The sequence below is a fragment of the Apteryx rowi genome, unplaced genomic scaffold (genome assembly GCF_003343035.1).
Source record: "Apteryx rowi isolate R43461 unplaced genomic scaffold, aptRow1 scaffold_55, whole genome shotgun sequence".
NCBI classification, from domain to species: Eukaryota; Metazoa; Chordata; class Aves; order Apterygiformes; family Apterygidae; genus Apteryx; species Apteryx rowi.
The window spans coordinates 1,714,799-1,739,935 of NW_020450816.1; the positions used below are offsets into that span (position 1 = coordinate 1,714,799).

Genomic DNA, 25,137 nt, shown 5'->3' on the forward strand with positions numbered 1-25,137 from the left:
TTCAAGTTTTCTTTACCATAAGAAGACTCATTCAGAAAATGGAACCTAGTCGTAAAGTTTATTACCTTCTTTTAGTTACAGGTTATTGTCCAACAGGTTTTCATAGAATTTTCTTCATTTGCTATTTAATACATTTCTCTAGTGGCTCACAGAATGAAAAATGAATTGATCTTAGTGCAATAGAAATAGTTATGCCTGTCTTCTGTGGTGGTATTTTTGCTTGGCAGTATTACAAGCCTTTAGCTGTTTCTGCTGGAATTTAAGACAGCCTAATTTGTGGGTGAATAATCCAAGTAATAGTGGAGGTCAGAAGTGTATAGGTCTGACAAAGCAGTCTGAAGAAAATACTCTCTTAAAATATTACTTTTTTTCTTAGAAAAAATAACCTGCTCACTTTAAATATTTGATTGTTTAGCAGAGGTGCTTTCATTTTTGACCTTAAAGGAAAAATAAAATCTTCAATGGTTCTTAGTCTATTGTAAGTACGCTCTGCCTTGTGCTCTGTGCGGAATATCTGTACCTGGGCAAATTGCGAAGTCCGACAGTAGATTTCATCTTGAAGCTTCCTCTCTTTTGTTCAAGAATTACTCTCTTGCAACTGTTCTACAGAGTGACTGGAAAACCTGCTGTAGCTAGACATTACTGATACATAGCTTTGTTTCAGGTCTCTAATAAAAGGTAAAACAAAATACAGCCGAGCTGCCCCTAAAGGAAAAGGGGTAGACTGAATCTGGGCATTCTAATACTATTAAAAATGAGAACCCACCGGATTCTTACAAAAACACAAACCTTAAATCTTTTAATATTTTTGCTTGAAAAACCACACTTTTGAGGACTTAGATATAAGAAATAAATGTTAGTTTCTGATTTGGTGTTGTGGGGTTTGTTTGTTTATTAATTTCTGTTCTGCAGCTGAAGGCAGGGTGTCCCTAACAATAATGCTACAGTAATGGGAATTTTGCCATTAATGGTGGTGATATACTTAAAGCCCTGTTAGTGCAGAATACTATGGTCTGATTCTTTTTTCTGTGAGATATTAAGAGTATTAGAGGAGGATTGTTTTTGTGTAAGAAGGGGAAGCTGGTGGAGGATCCTGAAATAATTGGAGGCCTCACTGTGGGAACTCCTTTTTAGGTCATTCCAGGTGAGCATCTGTGCTTGACATCAACTGGTTTGATAGAAGGCTCTATTTGTTAGAAGGCTCTATTTGTTAATCTAGTTTTCAGTGCTATTAGAACTGTAAGCAAGAGGTTGAACTTCAGCACTGGGACGTTTTTAATTTCCTAAAAGCCATCTTCTTTAGTCTGTGTTTGAAGTTTGTATTTGTCCCTATCTCCTGAAGGAATGTCCTGAAGGTTGGCTGGCCAACTCCCCACTGGCCTTGGGGAAAGAGAATGAATAGAAATTCATTCATATATTCACAGGTTCTAGGACTGGAAAGGGCTTCCATAGTCATCCAACTTAAACAAGCTATAGAATTTTCCTCAGAAGTGAGATAAGTGATCTCTTTAAAAGATTGAGTGATATTAAGTACCTTGCATGTTCAGTAAGTTATTCCAAAATAAAACTGTTCTTAACGCTGGGAATTACAAATTCAACCTTGATTTAACTTCAGATTCCAACTTCTTACTCCTCTCAGTAGGAACAATTGAGTTTTGTTCCACATGCCTGTGGAATCTGTGCACACTTTATCAGGGATGTTTTCCCTGGTAACTTCTCTGTTCAAATAGCTTCTCAACTTTCTTCCTGATGAGCTGGAGTATGTGGTAGTGCTTACCAGTCACTGCTAGCTTGCTAAGATCCACTGTCTTTGCAAGTCTTCTGAGGTTACACAAAGAAACAAAAACCCGAGAGAGAAACAAGGTCTCAGATCTGTTGGAGAAGGATGAAGGTTATTAGGAAAAAGAGGTCAAATGATACTCGGTGAATGGCGTACTACTTTCTGGTGTCTGTGCTGTGCAAGTACTTTATGGTGTCCTCTTCTTGTTGAACTTCATAATCAAAGGGTAGATTACAGTGAGGGGTGCGAGGAGGCATTACTATTAAACCTTTGTGTCAGGAAAAAGGAAAGTAATAATGCTTTGCATTCTGTTTATTCCATGTTTGCTCTAAAGCTAAGAGAACTATTTTGTCATCAGATAGCTCACTTTTTTGAGAGGATTGGCATGAACATATCAAAATTAACACATGCCTAACAGGAATCAAAGTAAATGTTGCTGTCTTGCACTGTAATTTAAGCATGCTTCTCTTAAAGAGTTAAATCTGTGTTACTTGCAGAAGAGAAGATTTGAACTGCAGAATGTTTGGATATTTATTATTGATATCCTATAGTAAAGTTGCATTTGCTGTTATGTTTTTTAAGAGTTCCTCAGTTTGACCTAACAAGTGCAATCCGTTTGCCATCATTGCAGTATGTTTGTACTATATTTGTATTGTCATACCGATGTTTATCATACTGATGTTGGAAGAGCTCCATATATGATGTCAAGTATGTGGATTATGTTCCTCCCTTGAATGTTAAGTTAAGCTGTTCTGGGACTTGAGAATAAATTTGTATGTACTTGAGAAATTAAAGTGATTTAGGAACAAAGTTGGAGGAATAAATTGCCGATAGGGCACACCCTGGACACCTTGGCTCAGGTACTAGAGCAAAATTATCAATTTTCATATTGCAAGATTATAGCACAAATTGAGAGGCCCTTTTGGGAGGGAAAACACTCTTGAGAACCTCTTCTACCTTTTAAATATTGTCAGGAGTGACTTGTTTCATGTTCCCATTAGCTTTCACTAGATAAGTCACAGCTGATCACATAGAAATCTTTTGGCTTTCTTCACTAAGCTCTTACAGAAACAAAGAAGCAAAAATGCTCTCAAATCCAATGATGAAATCATCCTTACAGCTTCCCTGTGCACAGGCTTAGCTCACTTTAAGTTACAGAAAGAAATAATGGTTGCTAATTCATATGAACACTTAATGATCGTATCTCATTTTAAACTGCAGAGATTATATCTTATAAAACTATTGATGAACTGCTATATTGAGAGTATTAACATTGAATTATCTGGGTGGGTGTGATATAAACATTTGAATAATTCTGAGTTTTATAAAGAATTAATACGTCTTGATTAAACTCTGCGGAAGACAAATATCATAACCTTGGCTGCCTCAGGCACCTTGATTTTCAGCAAATACTGATAAAACGTCAATGTTTTGGTATCAGTTTCTTTTATATGACATACATACATGCTTCTTTGTATTACTTAACTCTATGATACTCAGGTGTTCTTCTCTTTACTTCTTTGCTTTTTCAAAAATGTTTCAGGCAGATAAATTGATGTATGGAGAAGAGATCAAATCTTATTTTTATGACTGGGAAGAAAAAAAATAGTTTTTTTTTTTAAATCCCTTTTAAATAAAGGAATTAGTGCATGTAATTTCATTTAGTTAATGAGGTCAGATGCCTGCCTCCAGGGAATTAAAAAATATGTTTATATATGTTTTTGGTTATTCTGAGATCTCCTGGGTGGACAATTGTAAGTTTCAGTGTTTGTGTGTGTCATCCTTTGCCTGTTACCTTCTTCATGCATGTTAACATTGCCAGTGAATGTATTTGACAGGAAGTGCACTTTCGTGAGAACCAGGAAGGGACTGGAACTGGCCCAATAACCTTTCTCTGTCTTCTGTTCAAGAAAGCTGCAATGTATAATGAGTCCCCAGAGAGCACTTTTTTTTTTTTTTTAAAAAACAATGTTATGGAGATTGCTGGTAACTTAGGTGTGAGGGATAAAAGGTGCGTTGCATCTGCTAGGAACAGTTTGCTGTGTAGGTAGGTAAATTCAAGGGACAGGCGAGTTTCTTTAGCAAAGAAAATTCAGATGATAAAGCAGGTGTCTCCAAACTTTGTCTCTTGGGCAGATATGCTATGGGCTGCTGCATTTCTTCTCCTAACTGTGACAGCAGCAGTGTTAGCGCTAACTTCATTTCCTGTGTCTGTGAGCAGTGTTGCCTTCAGCTCATTCCCCATGAGTTACAGGTTGGGGACTGCTGTAACAGACATTGCTGCTTCAGCTTCTGAAAGTATGTTTGACTTGGAAAGACCAGATCATATTTTAGAGCAGCTCAGGTCTCTTGAGTAAATATGTAATGGGCACTTTCTTAACTAGGTAATTAGGGGGAAATTGTGTGAGCTTTTTTCTCACATCAACTATGTAATTAGGTCATACTATCTAAGGCAAAAGTAAGTCAAGGTATGTTGTGGTTCTGTACGTAATCAGCAAGTGTTAAACTTGTTTTTGTATTGAAGAGCCAAGTTAATATTATAGCTAACATTTAAAATCTGGGAGAGAGAGATGTTACCACTGAGGTTTCTGTACTGTACATTAATAGTGTGTTTTGTTTTTATATATGAGACTAATCCTCATTTACCGTTTTGTACAGTTCCTGCTCGGATTTATTTTTGGATTGTGACCAAAGGGTGAAAAATGTTTTTATATGTCAGGTTTTATATTTTGTATACTACTGGTCTGCCAAGCTTTATTGATTTGCTTGGAACAGTGTAATTACTGTGTGTGTGGTTGGGGGGGGGGTCCTGCTTTTTAGTATGTGCTTCAGCAGCTGTTTGCTACCCTATAGGTTCTTTTTGCAAAACGTGTGTATTTGAAAAATTATAATTATTGTAAGGGACTGGTGAAGTTTAATTTGAAACCCTTCTTTTCCTACTATTTGTTTAGATCCAAAGGCAGAAACAAGACTGTATATTATGGTGAATGACTTTGAATTTCATGTGTATAACCGTTCTGAACTCTATGGACAACTTCAAGAACTATTTGGCTTGGATCCCACAATAATTCCAGCAAAGAAAGAAGATGAAAAAGCAGAAATAAATGGAAGGCAGAGAACACATACCAATCTTGAAAGGTAAATTATTATTCATTTTGGTGCTTTGTTGCTTTGTTCTGAGAAGTGCTGAGCTAATTGGGTAATGTTTTGTTAACATATGCTGTGGAAGCCAAATGGTTGGAGCACAGCTGAGAGAAATTGCACTGACATGCCCGACAGCCTGAATCTTTTCTCCTTCCCTCAAATTTCCTGCTATAATAATTAAAAAAAACCCAAAGGACCAACAACTGTGCATATTCTTATTCAATGATGAGAGACAGATTGAAAACTCTATTTCAAGCACATCTTTAGAAAGGGAGGATGTGACAAGAGAGATTATGCTTGCAGAATAGTAGGGGAATTGCTCAGTAGAAGTAATAGTTGCTCAAGACATTGAATAGACAAGATAAATGTGAGGATCTCTATGGTCTTGGGAGGACTTACTGGTTTTCCAGTTTTAAGCTCAGGCTGATTTCTTGAGGTTTGTTTTTTGGGGTGTGTGTTTGCGCATGGATGCTTCCACCCCCCCACCCCCCTTCTTCCTTAATAATTTTATTTCTTTTTCTTGAGTACTGTAGATGGTGCAGGGATACAGAGAGTTCCTTTACAGGGTTCATGTATAGTGGAGTCAGATATTCAGTGATATTCAGTGATAAGCCTCTCCTTCGGCAGAATCACATCAAACACTGCTGTATTGGCAGGAGTAGAGGAGAACCAATGAGGCTTTAGTTCTTTCACTGCTTTTGCCTAGGCTAGTATGTTTGGCTAGGCCAGAATTACTTAGTGGGCTGCTGCAGCATGGTGTGGCAGCCTTGATTTTGTGCAAGGGCTGTGCCCCTGAGGCAATCTCTTCATGTTGTGCTCTTACACCCTTACTGGCAGGTGCAGCACAGGACTTCTGCATTTGGGAAGTGACAAACCCCATCAAAGACTTAAAAGGACTGTTTTGGAAATATTTAGAACAGACCAAGATTCCCCCCAGGAAGATTTATTTAATTATTGCTCTGCGTTAAACAAGGCACAGTTGTTTTCTAACTGTGTCAGCTCACAGTACCCAAGCACCAAGGGCTTAGCTGCATCTGTCTCCTGCTGCTCTTTCAGGCTCTGAAGGACTCTGCAGTAGACTGCTGGCAGGTACCTTACAGGAGGGACTCCTGTGGGAAGGAACATTCCCCAAGAGCTGAAGTCCTGTTGCAGGAAAGGCTGGCTAGTTCTTCTGTAGAAAAGGCAAAATAATAAAAAAACACTTTTTTTTTTCCCCCCCCCCCCCGTAGTGTTAAAGTAAAAACAGAATCTCAAGACCATTCTTCTTCGTGGAGATCCCTTATTCCTGTCATTAAAGTCAATGTGAGCACGGTAAGTGAAAAAGTCCCTGATAATGAATACCTTTAGCAGTATATTCTTAAAAGTCAGGCTTCCAATTCACTTAATTATGCCTTCTTTTTGTTTTTGTTTTTTTTTGTTTTCCTTCATGCCTTAAGAAAAAGTTCTAAAATTATCCCCTCTTCTTCCCCTGCTACTTCCCCTGACCCAGTCACAAATCCTACTGGTGCTCATGGAAACATGCTAATATTCACTTTTTTTGGAAATACTTTTGTCTTAGACTTGTAATGATTTCAAGAATATCATCAGCTAATTAAACTTGGCACTGGGTGTTACAGAAAAATTCTTTTGCTTCTCTGCACCTTTTAATAGAGATATTTGGACACATTCCTTATAAATTACTGTTGCCTCACAAAAGCCAGAAAAACTGTTACTGAGGTCATAGGAGGTAAAATATTGAGAGCTTGAATGTGCAAGGTAAAAATCTTAGTTATGCACAGCTTATGGCCAGCATTTTTGTTCAGTCTTTACTTGCATATGGATGGTTAATCTGTATTATTATAGGTAAATTACATAAACAAAGCAGTGCATAATTGGAGTAACTGGGCTTTCTTTTTAATTTAGGGTCGCTTGGCATTTGGGAATCATTATCAGCCACAAACACTTTGTATTAACTTTGATGATGCTTTTTTGACGTATACCACAAAACCACCTTCGAGTCACCTTGATCAGTTTATGCACATTGTGAAAGGAAAACTGGAAAATGTTAGAGTCATGCTGGTTCCAAGTCCAAGATATGTTGGTCTTCAAAACGATGAGTAAGATGCTTTATAACTTCATACTTTAAGAAAACCAAGAAAAGGATGTTGATTGTGTTTCAGTGACTCTTTCTTACTGTGTTTAGATAGTTGGCATTTTTACCCCTATAGAAGTTTTAAATGTTGAATCTTTGGACATACTTTATTTATGGAGAAAACTCCTGTTTCTCTATCTTACAATAGTTTTTCTGTGTGTTCTGCTCTATGATTAATATCCTGCATTAAATTCTTCTTTTCCTTCACTCAGGTACTACAGCTGCACATAGGCTTTGAGAACAATTTTTAAGGATAAATACAAGGCTTAAGGTGTTAACTTCTGTAGAGCAGATCTACATATAGTTTGGAAAGTAGTCTTTAAAAAATTAAGGCAAAGCTGCACAATACTTGCTGTAGTAGAAATAGGTTGTCTTTTGAAGACAGATTACTGATTTGTTTACTTTTATGTATTCTATCCCTTGACCAGCCAGTGTTACTCAGCTTTTAACAAACTGTGTGGTAACAGTAAGTGAAATAAAAGAAAGGATGTTTGCATAAAGTGATATGATATGCTTTATCCAGCTAGACATTTATGATGTGTGTACTATATTAACATTCTGGCTTGATGTGGTATGAACATATAGCCAGAATTTTCTGTGTGCCTGAGAGGTTGGGGTCCTTCTGAAGTATTTTCTTCAGTGCTTACAGTGTTATATATTCAACAGATCCTTCAGACAAAGCTGCTAAATTTCAGTCTTTTACAGTCTTTTTGTTTGCTCAACAAAATATGTAAATAATGTATACTATCCTTAGACAATTGTGTGTTTGAATTCATGTAAAATGATTACACCTATTCATGTATTCCCTAAGCAACAATATCCAGAGAATGAATTATTATATTTGGAAGTAAACTGTACTGCATTTGTATGTACCTTGCCTTTGCATCAACCAAATACTGTCATCCGTAATATGTATGTATATGTTTTCAACTTTAGATATTACTCTGTTGGCATATATAGAATCTCACTCTTTGAACCTGACGACAAAGGAAGTTTCTCCAACTAATATTGAAAACAAACTAACAAGATTAAAACAAAAGAGGATTAAGATACTCATAACTACTAGCTTTCTCTCCTACTTCCGCGAAGTGTTTTCCTGATGCCTGAAGGACAGCGTGTGTGCAGAGGACATGTGCAGATGCAACAAATAACCCGGTTCCCTGAAAACCGGGGACGCTGGAATCCTTAGAGCCTGCCCTCGTGTGCTTCTTAGGTTAAAAAATTAAGCTGTGTCTCAAGTTGCAGAAATTCCTGCAGGTGATGCATGTATAAAAACAGCTAAATGGTTGATGAAATTTTTAACAGACTGACTAATAAATATAAGTATCAAGAAGCAACCTTGACAGTTGTCATACTTATTACAAAAGTGATGGCACCTCCATCACTTCATTCCAAAAAAGCAGATTGAAACAGAACAAAAGTTTGGAGACCTGTGACTAAATCAGCAGGCTCAAAGTGGAAATTTAAGGTAGACATTAAGAAATACTTTTTGATGCTGCTCATGAAGGTTACTGAGATTGTCTAACCTGTCCTTATAAATGGCCTGTGAAGGGGTTTCTAGCATCTAACTCGTATGAGGTAAAGCTGTTCCCACTGAAGGATGAAAGGATGGATTCGATGATCTCATTAGGTACCTTCCTCTCCTATTTTCTGTTGCTATAGTTTCATGTACGCTTTAAGCGGAGAGTGTGGCTAAAAGAACCAGTTCTGTCTCCTTTTTTGCATGACTGTGCAGTGAACAATGATCATGCAATTCATTGTTATTGAGGGGAAAAAATATATTGGTCTTAAATCTTAATCAGTTCCACACCTGGATTCGCCACCTGTCTGTTATCACCTAACCTATGACCATTCTGCGACTGGCATAAGGAAAGGTATTGGGAAAGAAAAAACTGCTTTCTTGGCTGCTGTACTATGTATGCTGTGGCCTATGATTTCTTCAATAAAGTAGAATAACGAACTGCTTCAGTCACTACTATATTTTTTTCCTCTTCTTTTTAAAAAGAGAATCAAAGAAACTAATGACAAGACACAATACAGAAGAGAATGTTCTTTGTATATAGAAGAGGATTGGAAAAAACACACTGAACAGGCAAAACCCGCAAGTGTAATGAATTCAGACAGATCAGAACAAGAGCAAGGAAGAGAGGGGTTTTATTACTCCTTGAATATGCAGACGTGGTAAAGATTGAGAAAGAAGCTAACTACCCTGTGTTTTCCTGCCCTGCCCCTTCATTTCTATCTAGTGTAAGAACTCGTAGCTTTTCTCCAGAAAGTGGCGTATTGCAAAGATAGAGAGGGTGACACAGCAGTGACATTTGACAGGAGGCCTTGGCCCCCTCCTGTCAGCTACTAAGGCTTTCCTGTGAATATTTCCCTCTTTTCCTGCAGCTGCATTGCAGTGTCCATTACAGATTTGTTGACTGTGGAGTTGTTTAAGCGTAATTGTCTGTGCTAAAGAAGGGTTTACCTCAAAATAATCTTTGAAATAACTTTGTTTTAACCTCTGATCTAAAACATTCAGTCTGTGTGAGTAAACACTGTTAGGAAGGCAGAAGTAAACTACTGTTAAATCTGACCTGTGCATTCATGCTATGCAGTTACAGTAATTTTTGTTAAAACAGTAATATAGTTTTCTCAAATGTATTTCTGTAGTCCTAAGCAAATGTGCAGAGTGTTTCAAGAACTACTGACTCTCTGTGCCAGAGTCTGAGAGTGCCCTTCATGAAAAAGGGATAATTATCCTATACTTTATAGAACAAAATGCATATTATGTAGAACAAAAGGGAGTAAAATTTGCGTTTGTATGCAGGCCACCCTATGCTGTAGCTGGCTGACCCTCATGGTGAGATACTGAGCTTCTTAAATAAGATGCAGACTTTGCCTGCCAAAATGCGCCCCACTGCGAGTATAGGCAGGCAATAGCAAATGGTCATAGGCGTCAGTGAAGCTACTGCTCTGGTGCTGGGATGTGCAGCTGGTTATGCTGCGAGCTTCTCTTCTGTTGCAGTGCAAAGCAGAAGGGCTTTCTTTAAGTCCCAGTTGATGGTATGGTCAGCTTGAGCGGCTGAAGCTGCTAGTGCACGTGCTGGCCTACGCAACAGGGTCCTTTTCCATCTATTGCTGGCTTACGTGCAACTACTGTGGAGTGCAGGTAGAATAGACTTAGGTCTCCCCATAACTAATATTTCTATAGATCTAATTTTTTTTCTTCCCACTTCTATTCATGGACTGCTGAAGAGATTTTTTTTCAGATCTTGCTTTATTTACATCTTTCTGGGGAGGTTACTTCAATTTTAGACAGAAAAATGAAATGGCTGGAAAATTAGGAGTGAGTAGAAAGTATTTCATCTTTCACTGCTGCCGTTACTCTCGATGTAAAATTTATTTTAAATGTCCTACTCTGTTGCTTTTGAAGAACTTCCTGTAGTATGTGAGCTCTGCATCTGCTGTCTTCCATATTTTCAAAGGTTGCCTGTATTTGAAATGAGGTGTGGTGAAATGGGCAACATACTTTAGCAGATTACAGTCTTGGACCATGTATTTTTGTCATCGGAACTTCTTTTTTTGTTAAGTAGTGCAAGCTTATAGAAGTGGCTGGAAAGTGAGAAAAATGTCTACTTTTTCCCCTTGCTGTGAAACTATAATGTAGATGCATTGTTATGTAAATTAAGATATGGCAATACTGTGAAAAAGGAAATGTAGTATACTAATGTCATAGTGTTAGAAGTGTTTCATCTAATGGTTTTGCCATTTGGGTCCTTGTATGTTACTAAGAAAGAACAGCAATTTTTTTTCTAATGGTCTAATTACTGAAGACTGCTTGTCCCTGTGGTTCAGAGTGCTATTTTAGTAAGGAAACAATTAGTAGGTAAAAGGATGGGATGTAGGACAAGGAGAAAGGAACTCTTCATGAAATGAAACATTGAAAATAAAACTTCGGTAGTTGATTATGGGTTATAATACGTGACAAATGTCTTTGTGCAAAGATGAATGCGGTACCTTAATGTTTGATTTTAATTAAATCCTTAAGTTATTTTATGTAGTAATAATAACTGTATAATGAGCAGCTACATATGTGTATTCTTTTCTTCTTTCAAATCAGGGTAGACATAGCCTAGCCTTGGCAGTTTTATTGATGATTCCAAGGTTAAATATGCACTACTTGTAAGCTAGAAGTGAGCCTGACCTATGTAATCTCTTATGTTATGCTTAACACATTCCATTTAAAAGCACTTGAATTCATAGAGATTCATCTTAGTGCATCTCTTCTTAATCTTTTTCTTTGCGCTTTTTTTTCTTTACAGACCACCAAGGCTGATGGGTGAAGGTTTTGTTGTAATGCAGTCCAATGATGTTGATATCTATTACTATATGGATGAACCAGGTATCTTCTGCTAAATACAAAAATAATATTTTATGGGATTTGAGGGCCATTTATTTCGTTGTCTGGATTTGCTAGACAATTTCTTTTTTACTTTCATGCTGGAAAATAAGGGGGGCTTTGTCCATTTGAATCTCTAGGCTGAAAGAGTTAGTATAGTAGTTTGGGGTCAATAAGAACATTCTTAAGTACTACTTACTAAATCCATCTTTTGTTTTTTTTGCAAATGGGAAAAACAGTTTTCATTGAGTCAGAAGGGAGAGAGCTGATGTGTTTCATATTTAGTGGACATGAAATTTTGAGCCACTTTCTTTTTTAATGGTGGTTGTAAGCTTTTTAGACTGGTTTGTCATCTAGAGTCCAGGAGAATTCCATGGGTGAAATGATATAACTATACATGTTTATATAGATGAATTGTTTTATATAGGAGTAGGTACTTTGTCAGCAATGTCTTCTGTGAGTCTATATGCAACATGCAAGCAGTTAATCTTGTATTTGGCTTTTTATTCTTGAAACAAGTTATGTTTTAGGCTATACACTTAAGTTATGTAGGTTTCTGAAAGTACTTCTGGCGGAAAAAGTAGTTAATACACTTTCCAAAAACCCAGTAATAAGTATGCGATGTATGGATTTCTGAGCATCACAGGGTCTGTTATCTTGTTTTCTTCATTTTGAATTCAGTGCATTATATTCCCACTTTATCTTGCAGGAGTGGGGTGGGTTTTTTTGTTTGTTTGGTTGGTTTTTTTTGGTCTGCAAAATCTTTTACTTTGAATCCAAGTCTTTTTTTGATCTGCTTGCATTGTTTGTGGAGATTATGCTAATTTAATCTTATTTGTTACAAAACTTGGTCTGTAAGTAGGACTTGGAGCTGAACGTGGATGCGTGGGAGCTTGTATTGGCAGAAAGCAGACATAATGGGTAAAACTCTGCTGCGTATGTCAGCATTTTGCTGACGTGAGTGAGCAGCACTTTGGAAAACCCCAAGGATTTTTGGCCATATTCTTGCCCTTCCTTGGAGAGTTTACATTGAATTGTGGCTTGATATTTGTGTATTACATGATCTCAAATAAAACTGGCATCAAAATGCTTTCATTGTGTTGTGCTTAGTAAATATTTTTTATGCTAATTTGAAGCAGCTTCCTTTGATAATCTGTTTATTATATTATGCAATATAGGTCTTGTTCCAGAGGAGACAGAGGAAGGCAATGATGGAGAAGCAAACAATGAAGACAGCAAGTTACAGGATCTGCCGCCGTGCTGGGGTTTGGACATTGTTTGTGGGAAAGGAACAGATTTCAACTATGGACCTTGGGCTGATAGGCAGAGGTATTATTGTGATTTACATCTTCAGTTTTAATCTTTAATCTCTCACTGTTAAGAAAACATTCTGAAATTTCCATGGTGTGTTTGGTCAGACTTCTAATTTGTAGGAGGTAAACCAGGGAGACTAAAATAAGAGTTCCGCCATGATAGTTTAGGATTAGTAAATTCATCGCTGTTTACTGTGTTGGCCTTCCAAAGTTAGGACCACTCAGTGAGTTTTTGTTCTTAATTTATAAATTATACATTTTTAATAAATACATTTAATTCCTATTTCTTAGTGAATGGAGTAGTTTTATTATTTACCAAATGCGTGTACCTAAGGGTTTAATCTTTTAATTGTTTACATTCCGACTGTTGTTCTTAGTAGCTGACTTCTTCGGAGTTCATGGATGGAAATACACTATATATTAAACAGAAAATTTATAGACATACAAATCTGGCTAGGAAACTAATGAGGAGGAATCATTTACCACTGGCGAGGAGAATCAACCACTTAATGCAGTCTCCAAAATGTTTATTTTTTAGGTATTTTAGTGACAAGTATTAGGCCAGAAAGCAGCTGTTGTTTTTCCAAAGCAACAGGGGCTAACTGCAGAGAGCTAACTGAATATTTCTGTTGGAGACAGTAGGATTATTTACAGAGTAAAGACTATTAAGTAAAAGTGACATAATCAGGGCTTTCCCGTTTTTCCCTTACTAATTAGAGATTGATACTTCTCTTGGCCTCCATTTATCCTCCTGTGAAACTGTTATGATTAACCATCTCTTAGGAATGCGAAGATGGTGAACCAAGAGTAATCATTACATCTGACAGTGTCTTATAGTATTTAAAAGAAAATGCTAATTTCCAGAACAGTGCTTTGCTGGGAACATGAAGTCAGTGAATCATGAATGATAATTTTAGTACTACCAAGAAAGCTAGCTCTGTGGTGGTATGCTTTTTATAATTTTAACTGACTAGATAAAAGACAGTTTGGTGCCAGTGCAGAGTATATAGAGTTCATAGGTGTATATATGGGAACACTCTCTCACCGTGCCAGGGATAGAAGATAGGATTTTGGAAAGTGCCTGAATGTTTTAGAAGCACAGATCTGTAGAAGTTCTGTGGACTTTGTACTTTCAATTCATATAAGGGCTTCTAAAAATACCAATCTTTAATACTCCATGTAATAAAATCTTTGATTTTCCCAGGCTGGTGTTAGCAAATGTCTGTATAATGATTTTGACAGTTTTTTTTAACTTTTAAACTGCTACAGTGGTCAGATGCTGGGCGCTTGGAAACTCCTACTGCTCAAATACCTAAGTCCTCCCTTTTGAGAATTACATAAGCTATGCTGTCTGTATTCTGTCGCTCTGGGTTCCCTTTCAAGTGGTTACATATTGAGATCTGAGTTTGCAGAAACATAAACCTCATTTCATTCTTATTCTGAAGTCCTAAACAGTTTGTATTTTGTGTATTTCTGGGCTTTACATCAATTATTTATATACGAACCCAAGCATAGACAGCTGGCTTCCTATTGTGTTTCTGTAGTAGACTGTAAACCAATGATTAGGAAGAGAAAGAAAAACATAGTTTGCTTGCTTTCTGAATTAAAATATTTTTGTGCTAAATCACTTATAAACTGTCCATTTATGGCTCTTATCCAAAATCATTTCTTATCATTGGAACTTGGAGTCTGATTTCAGTAATGAGTTGGAAAGCGCCCTGCTGTTGAAGAGTGAAGATCTTAGAACTCTGAAGATTTAAACAAATGTTCTTTCTTAGCCTATATGCTGGTTTCTAAAGACTTGGCAAGACAGCTCACTGATAAATCGTTAAGCAATAAATACATAAGTTTTTTTCCTTCTATGAATAAAAGCGTTTCCTTTTTTTCTTTCACTAGGGATTGCTTGTGGAAGTTTTTCTTCCCACCAGACTACCAAGTTATGAAAGTCTCAGAAATTGCACAGCCTGGGAAACCAAGACAGATCCTCGCCTTTGAACTGCGGATGAATATTATTGCAGATGCCACTATTGATTTGCTTTTTACCAAAAATAGGGTAAATAATGAAATCTTGTCCAGAAAACAGTTTGTTCCTACTGTGATTACACTGGGCTTTTTGGTTGTGTGTGGCTTCATTTGTCTCAGGGGTTTGTTACAGGACTGTAGTTTTAAAAACTATGAGACTCTGTTTTAATCTTTCAGGATTCTGGGTAAACCCTTAAAAGAGAAATACTGGCTGAAATGCACTAATATTTGCTGACATTTTAAAGTTTCTTCTAAGCTACATCTTAAGCTGTGTCATCTCTTAGTCTTGGGAATAGGTAACCTGATAAATTTCCTGTGCAATCTTCCATTAGAATGGAGCTTGCCATGATAAAGAAATAATTTCTTCTGATATTATGGGGGGGAGATGAGTATGTATGAGGTTTGAATTTTTCCCCTGTTCCTACTCTTATTAACAGAACACAGGGTGACTTCATTCTTCACCTGTGCTCTTCCTTTTTGTGACTGAAAGGGTAACATAATGTTACAAAGACAGCATATTTTTCTGCTCTCTTAATATCTTGAATCATAGTATCTTACTCTGTTTCTATTTGTAGACCTAAATCAGCATTTGTTAAGCCTAAAAATGATAAAAGTATTATTTAGCGTCATGGCACATAGATAGTTCATTAGTGATTTTTCTGAAGGAAGGCAAGAAATACTTCAGTTGTCATGTTCTTTGATACAGGAATTTAGATGTGAATGATAACGCTCAGAGGCATAAAATACACTCGATGTTGAGAGCCTAGAAATAATGTTTGGACTCTTTTTTTCCTCTTTTGCAATATAGGAAACAAATGCTGTACATGTAAATGTTGGTGCAGGGTCGTATTTGGAAATAAATATTCCCATGACAGTAGGTGAAAATGGTAAGTTAAGGCTAAACTTAATTTGCTTTCTTAATGTTTTTCCTAAGCATTTATCTTAATTCTTATGGCTGTGAATATCTTGCAGTGTTTTTCCTTTGCAACTGTAAGATGTATATTCTTCTGTAAAGAAACAATAACAATATCTTTCACTACAAGGTATTAAAGCACTTACTATTTAAGTCAGTTGCTTCCACATTTTACTTGGGTTTGGAAATGCACATTTAAATCTCTTTATGAAAAAGAGTATAATTTAGCTGTGTGTGTACTGAAGCAGATTACATATATTCTGTCAGCTCAAAGCAGTAAGATATCTTGGTGGGATTAACATAGCAGGTTAACTCTAGAAATGTGCTGAGAATTGCATTATAGAAACTAAATTCAGAGATAGTAGTGTATTTAATAAATAAAAAAACAACCCAAAACCCAAGGTGATGTTGAGGTAAAGGTGAAGTATAATTCCTGCGTTTACTCATCTTGTTGGCAGATATTGAAGCCCTTTGTTAAATTGTTCTTATTCTCTTGATTTTTTTTCTGGCATATTTGAGTTTTATTCTGCAATTTAAGCCAAGATTTACAGAGCCCGAGTCTTTCCAGACACAGCAAGAAGATTTTGTTATCCTTCCTACATGCAGACAGAACATGTTAATCTCTTCATTGACAAATAATAGAGAACAAAATTATCAGTACTAATTCCCACCCTGATATTTTTGATTGTTAGTGGACTGCTGAAATCACTGGTGATTTTTATTAAAATATGTGTGCAACTCGTGTTCTGAACAATTATGTTAATGTTTTGTTTTGTCTGCTAGGCTACTCACCTACAATTAAAGGGCAGCTTTTACATGTTGATGCCACCAGCAGTATGCAGTACAGGACTCTCTTAGAAGCAGAAATGCTAGCTGTAAGTTTGCATTAATAAGCACAAAGCTTCAGTCTCAAAATGACTTTTACTTTAATAAAAAGCATTTATTTGGCTGCATCATAGTTCTTTAGATTCTTACACAGTGCGGAAGATTATCTTTGAATGTATTTCACAGAAACTTAATATGTAAGGAACTTAGGTATACCTGTAACTACACACGTATAACTCCCAGTGACTTACGTAATTTATATACAAAGTTATGTGTGTTGGAAGTGGTGGGAGATTTGAGTGTTGCTTACAAATCTTGTCTAATTTACTGTATAGCTGTGTTGCTCATATAGGCTTTACAGTAATGAATCATTACAATTGCTAGCTGTGCTAGAGAATGTGTGTGTGTGTAAATATTGCTAAGTACTTAAACTACTTAAGACAAATTTAACATTGCATGATTCTTTTGTCCCAGTATTTGCAATACGTCAGCTGTAGATTATTTTTTTTCACTAGTTATTAAATGACATTAGTAGAGAGAGACTTTTTTAATGTCTAATTTTTGTACATCTTCTGAATGCTTGAAAACGATGCATTCTAAGAGAGATCATCTGTAGCATGTTGTAAAAAGTGATGCTTTTAATAAAAAGCTTTGGATTATAAATTGCTTGGAGTAGCTACTGCAACAGATGGTAAGTTTGTTGAGCAATATCAGAAGTTCATAATATACCTTTCCAAATAGATGAATATACTAACACTTGACCTTCAGACACAGAAAGACAGAGAGAGAGATTAAATTATTAAGGAACTAGAGTGGCCTTCTGTTCATCCCAGCAGGAAAACAGTTTTAATTATTCAGCAGAGTACATGTGTGAACACTGCTGAGCTGCAGAGTCAAGCATTGTCATGTTTTCAAGTAATTCTGATGCTTTCATATCTTGTTCACAGTTTCATATTAATGCCAGTTATCCCCGGATATGGAACATGCCACAGACATGGCAATGCGAACTTGAGGTTTATAAAGCAACCTATCATTTTATCTTTGCTCAGAAAAGCTTTTTTACAGGTAACTGCTTTACTAAAAAAGTTAAATATCAAATTAAATATTCTTTCTTTATGATTTCTTTTCAAATCTTGCAAAGGCAAAGTTTTGTTAATAAAAAGGCAGATACTGTGGTTTCGCATATTTAGGATAACAAATGGTCCCTGGGGGTGAAGTTCTGAATCTTTTTTATTGTCTATTAGTGCATGAGTACATGATATTCTTGTATTTCAGTAGAGACGTTGAATGTTTTTCTAACAGCTAAACCAAATTTGATCTGCAGTTATGTTAAAAATGATCTTAAATTTCAAATGAATTTATTTTTACCAGAGCTACTGATTTATTTAATAATTATGACCTAAGATATTGATTTCTCTGATGTTTCTCTCTTCTTTGGCTGACTGATTTTTCAGCTATTTAGGCTTTAGGTTGTGTCAGTGTGGCTGACAAATGATGACCGAAAATTATTTGCTCCTTTGGACTTTGGCTGTGTGGAAGAATTACATGTATGCAATGCAGTACAGTGTGATATAGCATCACCAATCTGTTGCTGGGTGTTGCAGCTTCAGTAATAGAAAGAGTATAGCCACCTCAGTGTGGCACTGCCTGAGCTAATTAGCCCTGCTGGGAGGAAGGATTAATTAGGGCAGGCATAGTGCTTTGCTAATAAAGTTATCCTCCTTGTGAGGCTGGAGCAATTACCTGCATAGTGCTGCAGCATGCACCATAGTCTACCAGTCTACTCAGAGCTCATTTACGAGCCCGTACAGCAACGCTGTGTTGCTGTATTAGATGTGGTGGTGGAAAATATTACTGATCTACACATTTCAGAGTATAAGGGTGGAAAAACAACGAAAAGAATTTGCAATCCTGTGTTTAGGTAACTTTGCTACCCCTGAACACAACCGAACCCATAGAAAACAATTAAACCTGTGACATTCCAACTTAAAAAAGCAAGGAAGAAATGGGAGATGGGGTCACAGCAAGTAGCTGTGGAATGTCTGCCTGAGAAACTGCTACTGTGTAGTGTTTTCCTCGTTTCCCCTTTCTGTAAAGGAACAAATGGTTAATATTTACAATTTATGAAAAGCTAGGTTTATTTAAAATAAATCTCTTACTTAATTGCTATTAACTTGTCTTTTACTGCTTTATGTGATTTTAGATTTGATCCAAGACTGGTCCAGTGATAGTGCACCTGATATTTTTTCATTTGTTCCTTATATGTGGAACTTCAAAGTCATGTTTCATCAATTTGAAATGATTTGGGCAGCGAATCAACACAATTGGATTGACTGTTCCACCAAACAACAAGAAAATGGTGAGGTCATTTTTTTTCTTTGGAAAAATAATGCACAAATGAGAAAACTTGTAAGACTTTTACCAAAAAACATGCTTTCAGTGATAAATACCCATTTTTGCTACTAGTAGTATACACAGACTGTCCAAAAACCACTGTAAATCCTAACTCATTTTGTACAAATGTATACCTTCTTCTGAGAAATGTAGCTCTAGACAATGTTTTAGCATTCATTTTTAAGGACTCTCTCTGAATCTTTGATTTTATATAATAGTTTGCACACAGCAACCATCAGGTGTTTACTTTTTTCGGTAAACTATAAGCTTACACTTAGATTGTTTTGGAGCAGTGTTGGAAAAATACCATTTGAACTTCATATTATTAGAAATGTTTGCTTTCTGTTCATTTCAGAATAGGAGATAACAGTACTATCTCTAGACATAACTAAAAGGTACATTTCAGAATGCCAAAACTTTCTTGTGTATGATTTGACACCTACATATTTCAGTGTGCACTGTGCCAGAATCTAATCATTTCAATGTGAAGATTGTGGATTAAAAAAACATGTTAAATCATGAATTTGTGCTTAAAAATAAGGCTCACTATTTCATCAGAATCCTGAGGGACTTTCAACATGTGTTTTCTTGCTCCACATGCCAGTTTTTGAACAATAAAGTTATGAGGTATTAGCTGCAGTTGTTTTTTCTGCCTGCTGACAATTTAATTTTGCTAAGTACCATGTCCTTCTCTAAAGGACAGACTGGGGGGAGTGAATAATTTCAGAATAATGAAGTACGTACTCCAAATACACAGTAGTTAAAATGACAATTTCCTTTGTCATGAGTTCTTGAATACCTTTTCCTTAATTCTACCTGTATGTTTGATGACTTGCTTCAGAACAAAAAAAGGAGAAATTTTGACAGATTTGTTTGTTTTTCTTCTTCTCTTGCAGTTTATCTGGCAGCTTGTGGAGAAACATTAAACATTGTTTTCTCTCTGCCTTTCACTGACTTTGTTCCCACCACATGCAATACTAGATTCTCTTTAAGGGTAAGTAGCTTCCCTGCCTTTTCTCCTTTTTCAGTCAGGAAACTGTCAACTAAACTCTTTCCTCAAGGAAAAATACTCTTTCACTACGTGTTTGTATAACTGTTTTTTAAGTAACTCAGGGCTAAATGCTCTCCCTTGCTTTCATGAAGCATTCAATCACAGGCTGTTTTGATTTTATTATTTATATTATGTATGTAATATACAATGTATATATATTTATATACAAATAAAATACTATGTACACATATAAAATGTGTGTATATATATATTTATATATTGGTATGTATACATACACATACGTATGTATACAATATATATATTTTTATATATATATATATATTTACCGTGTGTGTATGTATTTTTTCACTTAGTCTGTTTCCATCTACTGACAGCATGAAACTCCCATGCATATTCAAAGGTACAAATCAAATTCTGGGTTGGGTACCTCAAACCATTTTGGAAAGCCATCTTATGCATTTTTAAGAGGTTCTGTAAAACAGGTAATGGTGGTAGGGTGTTTTTAACAAACGTAACATTCTTTGAAGGACTGCACTTCTTGATTGTCTTCTCTAAAACAAGCAGTGTATGGCTAGCAAAAAAACCCCCACCAATCAACGAAACAACAAAACACCAAACAAACCCCTAAATATAAACCTATTTGATGTTGGCAATTTTGTATAATTTAATAGCAGAGAAAGCAATGGTTTATTGAAATACATATGTATAAATATATATATTTTATATATAAAAAAAGTGTGATTTAGTTAAAGTGTAGGGTAGTCTTGGGCCAGTCACTTAGCTTTTGCATTATGGCTTGAACTGCATTAGAGCATGGATAACTAAAAGCCATGCCTCTGTGTTTTACAGCTTGCTATGATGTGTTATGTGCAAGCTATTGAACTTGTGACTGTTAAGAATTACAGAGCTTTTGGGATTGTATTTGAAATTGGTGGGAGCTGTGGTCAGCAGTCATATGTGAAAATCAAGATTTCTTCCCTCACTTTGCCTGTAAAGTGAAGATACCGGAGCATATGAACATGCAAATATTAGGAGCATTATGCCTGCAGTGAACGCAAATAAAATTTTCTGTGGCTGATGTTTGATTATAGGGAGAAGATGTTGATCTTCACTTGTATCTACCAGATTGCCATCCTAGTAAATATTCCCTTTTCATGTTGGTGAAAGATTGTCAGCCTAATAAAATAAGTCCTGAATCCTGTATTTCTGCTGAATGTCAAAGTGGTCAGAAAACAGGCAAACCCAAATGGAGGAACATTACCCAAGAAGAGTGAGTTTCATTGTGATATATATTTGTGTATTTATATTGGCTCTTCATATTTATTTATTTTGTTTGTGGAGAAAGCAACTTAAAATGTTAATAGGAAATATTTATTGAAACAATTGTGCTTCCAGTAAAAGTCTGATGTTTCTTTCTGACAGGGCTGGCTGGGTTGAATGCTGGACAGTCCCGAGTGTTGTGTTTACAATTGACTACTCGTGGCACCCAATTTATCCACAAAAGGCAGATGAACAGTTAAAACAGTCCTGTAAGTGGCAATTCCATTCTCTTATTTAGGATGTTTCATTTCAAAAGCTACTGTGACTTTGTTGGATCTGATTGCAAACTGGGAAGAATGAATTTCGAGCCAAACTATGGGTTCTTGTCAAACAGGATCTTTAATCAAAACTGGTACATTTTAAAAACAGACAGTATCACTTCTGATGTAAAATTTTGGAAAGTGCCCCGCTTCCCTGTGTATAAAGAGGATACTGTCTGTAGTTAGTTTTTCCCTGTCCTTAACAAAGTGGATCTCTTAAATGAGTTGTTGCATAAAATAAAACACTACTTGGTATATTAAATATGAAGTACAACATTTTTGGCACTATCATATTACTTAGCACTTCGAAGCTTTTTCTCTTCAGATTTTGTGACAGTCGTGTGATTTTAGTATATAAATAGACCATATGCATATGACAGCATTGTCTTACCTTTCTAAATATGACATGGAGCGTTTCATTGTAGCTAGGACTGTTGAAGTGAACAGTGATGGTCAGATAAGACTGGTCAAACAAAATATTTTATATATATGATTAAAAAAAAAAAACTTTTTTTTTAAAGGTATATGATACTTAAACAGAGACAAATGTAGATTGTCCTAACTGCATCAGGAAGGGTATAGTAAGTTACGGGGTTATGTAAAAGTCTTCTAGGTTGAGATGGTGAAAGAAGAACCAGTGAAGGAGCAGTAGTAGAAGAATAAACAGGGCTAATTTGAATGGACCTCAATGCAGTGTTAGGAAGACGTGGGACTAGATAGGGGTTTTTAGGTTTTGAGTTTCAACAGTTTAAAAAGGCTCAAACTTCAGAGGATGAAACAGAATAAAAAAGATTCACCTTGCAGACATTTAAGTGTCCTTGTGAGACTCTGGGTCAGTTTATATGTCAAATTTGCATACTTCAAAATTTGAAAACATTTACTTGTAATCCTAGCAATTCAGCCTGGATTTAAAAGTTTGTATGTGCGCAGGTAATTTCCCGTGCAACTTGTTTGTTGGTTCCTTTGATGAATAATTCAGCATAGTCAAGCTCACTTCTACAGTTGTATTTAGTTTGTGATGCTGACATAGAGTGCGTGTGTGTGTGTGTGTGTGTGTGTGTGTAGTAACATCTTTATTTTCTTTTGAGTCAGTTGATATGACTCTGTAGATCCCTAAGAAACAAATACGTTGCATAGTAGGAGATGCAATTTCCAACTAAGTGGTCATCTCACTGTGTCACTTAGCTAATTTGTAACGGATAAAATAATGCAAACGCAGAGGAAGCATTATGGACAATAATGGTAAATTAAAGCCTTGAAAGATTTGCTGGCTACATGTGTGTATTCACTGTAGTTCTGCATGTGCTGGTTCTTCCAGTTAAACTAGCGCCTGAAATCTTATTCCATCTGGAACAATAATTTTATATGCTTTTCCCATAAAGTTTTTTTTTTTACTTCTCAGTGATTGCTTTACATACCAAAAGCACTTTCAGTTATTCACTTCCTTCTCCTGGTCTTTCCTCACTTAAAAACACAAAGCACTTTCTTTTCCCTGACTCCAAATAAAAAGAGGAATAGGAAATAAGTTTTAAATTTGCTAGCTGTTTCGTGACTAGTGTAATTGAATTGTTTGAGATGAAATTTTGGTCTACAGAGCCATCAGTTCAGAATAGATTTTAATATAGCCTTTACAATGTTCCTATTTATTTACTTTTGTTTATTTTGCAGCAGCTTTGTGGTTGTGGGAAATCTGCTACACTGCAATAAAAGCATGTCTTTGTTTAACTTCAAAAGCAAGATAAATAAATTGAAATATTTTTCATAACTAGAGATTGTTTTCTCTTGCATAATTCATATTTACTAAAATATTTTGTTTCCAGTTCCTCATAGTTACTGGATATAAGAAACCTGTTCTGTAGTGTAGAAATATTACCATAATTATAAAATCCATATTAGAATACCCCAAATAGTTTTAAATTTAACATATTTGTGTTTGCAGAATTTTGTCCATCAGAAGCCTAACTGATTTCTTCTTTCATTCACTCCCAAGTGTCAGAAATGGAAGAAACAATGTTATCTGTGCTAAGGCCATCGCAGAAAACGGCCGACAGTGTCATTTCATCTCCCACAGCTTCAGCGCGCCTTGCCCTTGATCCTGCAGAGCTGCCCCCTGACAAGCTCCATGTGGAACTCGAACTCTCCCCGGATTCCCAAATAACCCTGTATGGACCCCTGCTCAAAGCCTTTCTCTGTGTAAAGGTAGGAATAAGGACCCAGCTTGTTAAATTTATGGATGGCCCCATGTAGGAAAGGGAAGCCATTAGTTTGAAGCAGAAAACAGAGTTCAGTATGCAGAGGATATGACTTTAGATGAAAGGTTTTTGTAAGACTAGTTTGAAATGACTTCATTTGGTAATATGATATAGCTGGGATGAATTCAGTTGGGTTGGCACAGGCTCGTGAGAAGACTTATAATATATATGTAGAGGCGTGTATCAGCATAATTTTCCTTTTGAGAAATAGTATATGTTCCTGTCTGCGTGTGCAGAAAACTTCTTTGGTTTTTGCAGACTTTCAGGGCTTCTTTGTAAATTAACAGTAGTTTGAAAAAAAAAAAAGTATGACTGGTGCTTGTATTAACAACCACTATAATGCCAAAATGTAGCAGACCCCATGCTTTCCATGCATCTCGAAGTTCTGCAGTGTCCTGATTTTNGTTTTAATTGGATTTAATGAAATTTCTGGAATTCCCAAGAGCATGGGGAGGAAGGGGGAAGGATGTGAGGATAAACTTCATTTAAAAAGTTACTTCAATGGATATATACAACTATTTTTCATCCTTTCATCTTTTTCTTGATGTCAAGCTTTTATGCTTTAAAGTCTTTGTATATATTGCTTATTTCCCGTTCTCTTCCATTACTGACCTTCGGGGTGGAGAGAGGGTGAGAAAGAATTCATTCCTCTGCCCCAGCCGAAGGAAAGGTGGTTGATCTTGGTTTGGCTAACAATGAAATGCTTCATTTTTTTAAAGATCTGCTTCAGTCTAGGCTAAAATAACATTCATGGAGGCTTTAATTGTGGGTCAGAGGATGAGGAATTTTCTGAGGCAGGTGATCGATGTCAGGACCCACACTGAAAGAGTAATTTTTAAGAATTTACTTAAAGACATTGGACATACACAGACAATAGCAGAAAATGTTAAGTTTTGTATAGTATAGGACTTGCAAATGTGCTCATTATTTTTTCATGTTGCCACTAAAATAAGAATGAAAAAAATTAGGCCAGTGCTGGATATCTTGAAAATCTTTCATTTCCTTGGATATGTCCCATCGTTGGACCTATGTTTGGCATAATGTTAATAAATTGTTTATTGCGCCTTTTTTTTTTCAGCCCATAAATTCATGCAATGGTTCTGTCTTTCTTCAACAATTTCCTTCTTTTTCCTTCTTCCTCAGCCCCCCCCCCCCTTTTCTTCTGGAGGTATATATAAACAGTGCTGTGTTAGAGACCTTGATTCTATGACGATTTAATTTTTGACCACAGGTGCAGACTTCTCAGATTAAAACTAGCTTTTATCTTCTAAGACTCGAGAGAAAATTTAGATGAATAATTCTTTTTCCAAAACGTTTGTTTTAATATTTTTGTCACTTGTGTTTATGTCTTTTTTTTTTTTCTAGCTGTACTGACAGTGTCTGCTGT

General features: G+C 36.1%; 1 protein-coding gene across 11 annotated transcripts in view; it reads left to right on the forward strand.

Annotated features, from left to right (window-relative positions):
• KIAA1109 (KIAA1109 ortholog) overlaps positions 1-25,137 on the forward strand; it is a 129,882-nt gene that overhangs the window by 17,608 nt on the left and 87,137 nt on the right. For all 11 annotated transcript variants that reach the window (XM_026081481.1, XM_026081479.1, XM_026081482.1 and 8 more), the window contains exons 6-19: positions 4,732-4,918; positions 6,154-6,235; positions 6,827-7,020; positions 11,363-11,442; positions 12,618-12,768; positions 14,649-14,805; positions 15,583-15,661; positions 16,471-16,562; positions 17,460-17,577; positions 18,716-18,871; positions 19,803-19,900; positions 21,010-21,188; positions 21,341-21,447; positions 23,489-23,697. In XM_026081481.1, the coding sequence (XP_025937266.1) occupies positions 4,732-4,918; positions 6,154-6,235; positions 6,827-7,020; positions 11,363-11,442; positions 12,618-12,768; positions 14,649-14,805; positions 15,583-15,661; positions 16,471-16,562; positions 17,460-17,577; positions 18,716-18,871; positions 19,803-19,900; positions 21,010-21,188; positions 21,341-21,447; positions 23,489-23,697 (1,889 nt within the window). The remainder of the gene's footprint in view (positions 1-4,731; positions 4,919-6,153; positions 6,236-6,826; positions 7,021-11,362; positions 11,443-12,617; positions 12,769-14,648; positions 14,806-15,582; positions 15,662-16,470; positions 16,563-17,459; positions 17,578-18,715; positions 18,872-19,802; positions 19,901-21,009; positions 21,189-21,340; positions 21,448-23,488; positions 23,698-25,137) is intronic.